The sequence below is a fragment of the Zea mays genome, chromosome 6 (assembly GCF_902167145.1).
Source record: "Zea mays cultivar B73 chromosome 6, Zm-B73-REFERENCE-NAM-5.0, whole genome shotgun sequence".
In the NCBI taxonomy this organism is placed as follows: Eukaryota; Viridiplantae; Streptophyta; class Magnoliopsida; order Poales; family Poaceae; genus Zea; species Zea mays.
Genome location: NC_050101.1, coordinates 119,623,421 through 119,626,162, shown reverse-complemented (window position 1 = coordinate 119,626,162; position 2,742 = coordinate 119,623,421). Strand labels below are relative to the sequence as shown.

General features: G+C 48.8%; 1 protein-coding gene across 1 annotated transcript; it reads right to left on the bottom strand.

Moving 5' to 3' along the window:
• Nucleotides 1-1,251: 1,251 nt before the first annotated feature.
• LOC100276661 (uncharacterized) lies at nt 1,252-2,165 on the bottom strand. The gene has a single exon (NM_001150393.2). The coding sequence runs from the start codon at nt 2,069-2,071 to the stop codon at nt 1,715-1,717; it is 357 nt and encodes a 118-aa protein (NP_001143865.2). The 5' UTR covers nt 2,072-2,165; the 3' UTR covers nt 1,252-1,714.
• Between the last annotated feature and the right edge of the window lie 577 nt (nt 2,166-2,742).

Below are 2,742 nucleotides of genomic sequence, written 5' to 3'. Positions count from 1 at the left end.
TAATATTTTTTTCTTTTGTGCTAAACATTTTCGAATCATGCATTCTGCAGCGGGTTCAGTGTGACAAATGTGAATGCTAGCAACACCAAATTTGTGTTCTATTTAATGGAAGAAGGAATGATGGAGGACAAGCTGAATATACTTATCCCAATTGCTACGTCGAGGAGGTCAAATGTGGGTTGTGCAAACCTTTATCATAGTGTGCTGTTCTTGGGGGCAAAAATTTGCCAAGAAGTGTTCTTAGTGATCATATAGAAGATCAGCTATTTAAACGACTTAAGCACGAGAAAAAGGACCATGCAACAGCTGATGGCAAAAGTATTGATGAGGTTAGTGATACCGTGCAACTGCTGCAGGAGAAGCAAGATCATGCTTCAAATATCTATCTATCTGTTCGCCTGTTAATTCGAGATGGATTTGAGATTGAGTGTATATTCGTAGGCTATTTTGCGAGGGATGCGCACTCTGAACACTGCTAACAGCTTCGAATTCGATATCACCACCATGCTTTGTTTTTGATACTTGGTATCTAGTCATAGACTTTGTTTGTATAGGTCGAACAAAGAAGGTAGCGATAATTACGTCCGAAAGTCTGTTTCCGTGATTATGTGCTGTTGCAACATACGGACACCTAACTGGTAAGAAAACAGAAGAGCAATTGTGTCCGTGTGGTGTGTGGCCGTGTGGGTCACAAGTATCCACCACCACACAGAAGCTAATAATTATTGGCCAAGAGAGAAGGGGGGAAATATTTAGGAAAGTACGGTGCTGCTGGCAGTAGAACAAAGACGAAAATTTGAAGCAGAAAGGTAAGCGTTGAAAAGTCAACCAAAGGTTGCTGCTGATGTAGCATATGTATTCTCGCAGCGGCTAATGGAAAAGAGGAGTTGAACCCCTGTGGCGTGGGTTGCAAGTATCCCAGCTCCAGGCTCCAGCACACAAAAGCTAATAATTATTGGCCAAGAGAAAGAGACAAAAAAATATTCAGGAAAGTCCGGTGCTGCTGGCAGTAGAACAAAAAAAAGTTGAAGCGGAAAGAAAGATAAGCGTTGAAAAGTAAACCAAAGATTGCTGCTGAAAAGTAAACAAAGAGGAGCATGTACGCAGAGCAGCAGCCGCCTCCAGCGATAGCCGGAGACAAAAGGAGAAAGAAAAAAACCAAAGGAATTTCGGCCATGGCTTTTCAGTTCGAGTCATATCAATCCATGTCCAAGTTTGTACTGCGACTGAACGGTTTGATGGGAGAGCAAATTTAAACCACAAGTATCACCATCATTAATTCATTATCATACGATGATACAAGAACGTAACTGAAACACAGTATATATATATATATATATATATATTTACAAGACCGTCCAGGAGATGAAAGAGCAAACTGAAATCCCAGTCCCAGTGGGATTACATAGACAGTGAGCTTACCACAAATCCAGAAGCGCAAGCACTAGGCCAACATATACGGAGGAAAACAAAATAAAAGTATCCTCCTTTTTACCGGCACGGGCCACGGGGGCACGCCAAACATTAATCACCCCCTTCTCCTTCAGACGCCGCCGCCATCAGAAAGCCCAGACGCGCTGAGCTCCGAACGGATCGAGCAGAACGAGGACCTAGCAGTGGTCCGGTCGTCCAGACGCCTGCAGCGACGACACGCCGACGCTTGGCGCAGGTTATTTTTATAGTCAGGAGAAGGAGGGGGGGATTGCTTGTTGCATCACTTCACGTTCAGGCGCGCGACGTCGTCGCGGCCGCGGTCGAGGTGCCCGTCGGCGCCGAGCTGCACCACGGCCGCCGCGACGAGAGCCACCGTCCCCGCGAGGAGGGTCGCCTTGGCAAGGCCCGACACGAGCGCCCCCTCCGCCCCGGCACGGGCGTGCACGCGCGCGAACGCGAGCAGCGGGGTCAGCGTCAGGGCGGCCAGGACCGCCGGGACCAGGGAGGCCGCGGCCAGGCGCGCGAGGCCGCTCTGGGTCGTGGTCGTGGTCGTGGTGTCCGCGCCGAGGAGCTGGAGGCAGCACAGGGCTGCGGTGAAGCCGAACATAACGGTGAGCGCGATGGAGGACGACGCCATGGCAGCAGAGAGCGGGTGCGGGTGCGGGTGCGGGTGCGGCCGTGCGTGGTGGAGTTCCTTGTTGGCCTTGCGAAGCGAAGGGAGGAGATGAGACCCAGGAGCCAGGAGGAGAGAACAAAGGCGGGCGCGGGACCTTTTTTATATAAGATAAATAAGACACAGAAGGACGGCGCATTCTCTACAGAAATGCTTCCAGAATCCAGATGGACGGCGTGGCCGCGTGGATAGCGATGGGTCCCGCCGCGACATCGTGGCGCTCGATTTGAGAAGAAGAAAAAAAATAAGGTGCCGTGTGTTGCAGGAGGACAAATTGCATTGTAAAAAGCGTTTATCATAGTGGTTCATTTTTACGGTCACCTTATAAAACACCGTTTTAGTTAATGGAGATAGTCTTATAGTTTAACCTGTTGTGAGTTGTATGTTTTAAAAGTTAAATCTTGTTTGGTTACAGTTGATATGAAACTGATAAACCGTAGATCTCATATGTTTGTCTATATAAGCAGAAATGTGGAAATAATAGAGGGAGATGATCTAATTAATGTCGACATGCAGCGCCTCCAAAATTTCCACCAACGCCGAGTCGGACGGACGGGCATCTGTACTGTCAAACCAGTGACATCCACGGAAACCGTCTGGCGAATCAGAGCACTCCTCACCTAGTCACCTGAGAC

Excerpts from the sequence above, each read along its gene's own strand:
- LOC100276661 (NM_001150393.2), bottom strand. The coding sequence starts at position 2,071 with ATGGCGTCGTCCTCCATCGCGCTCACCGTTATGTTCGGCTTCACCGCA.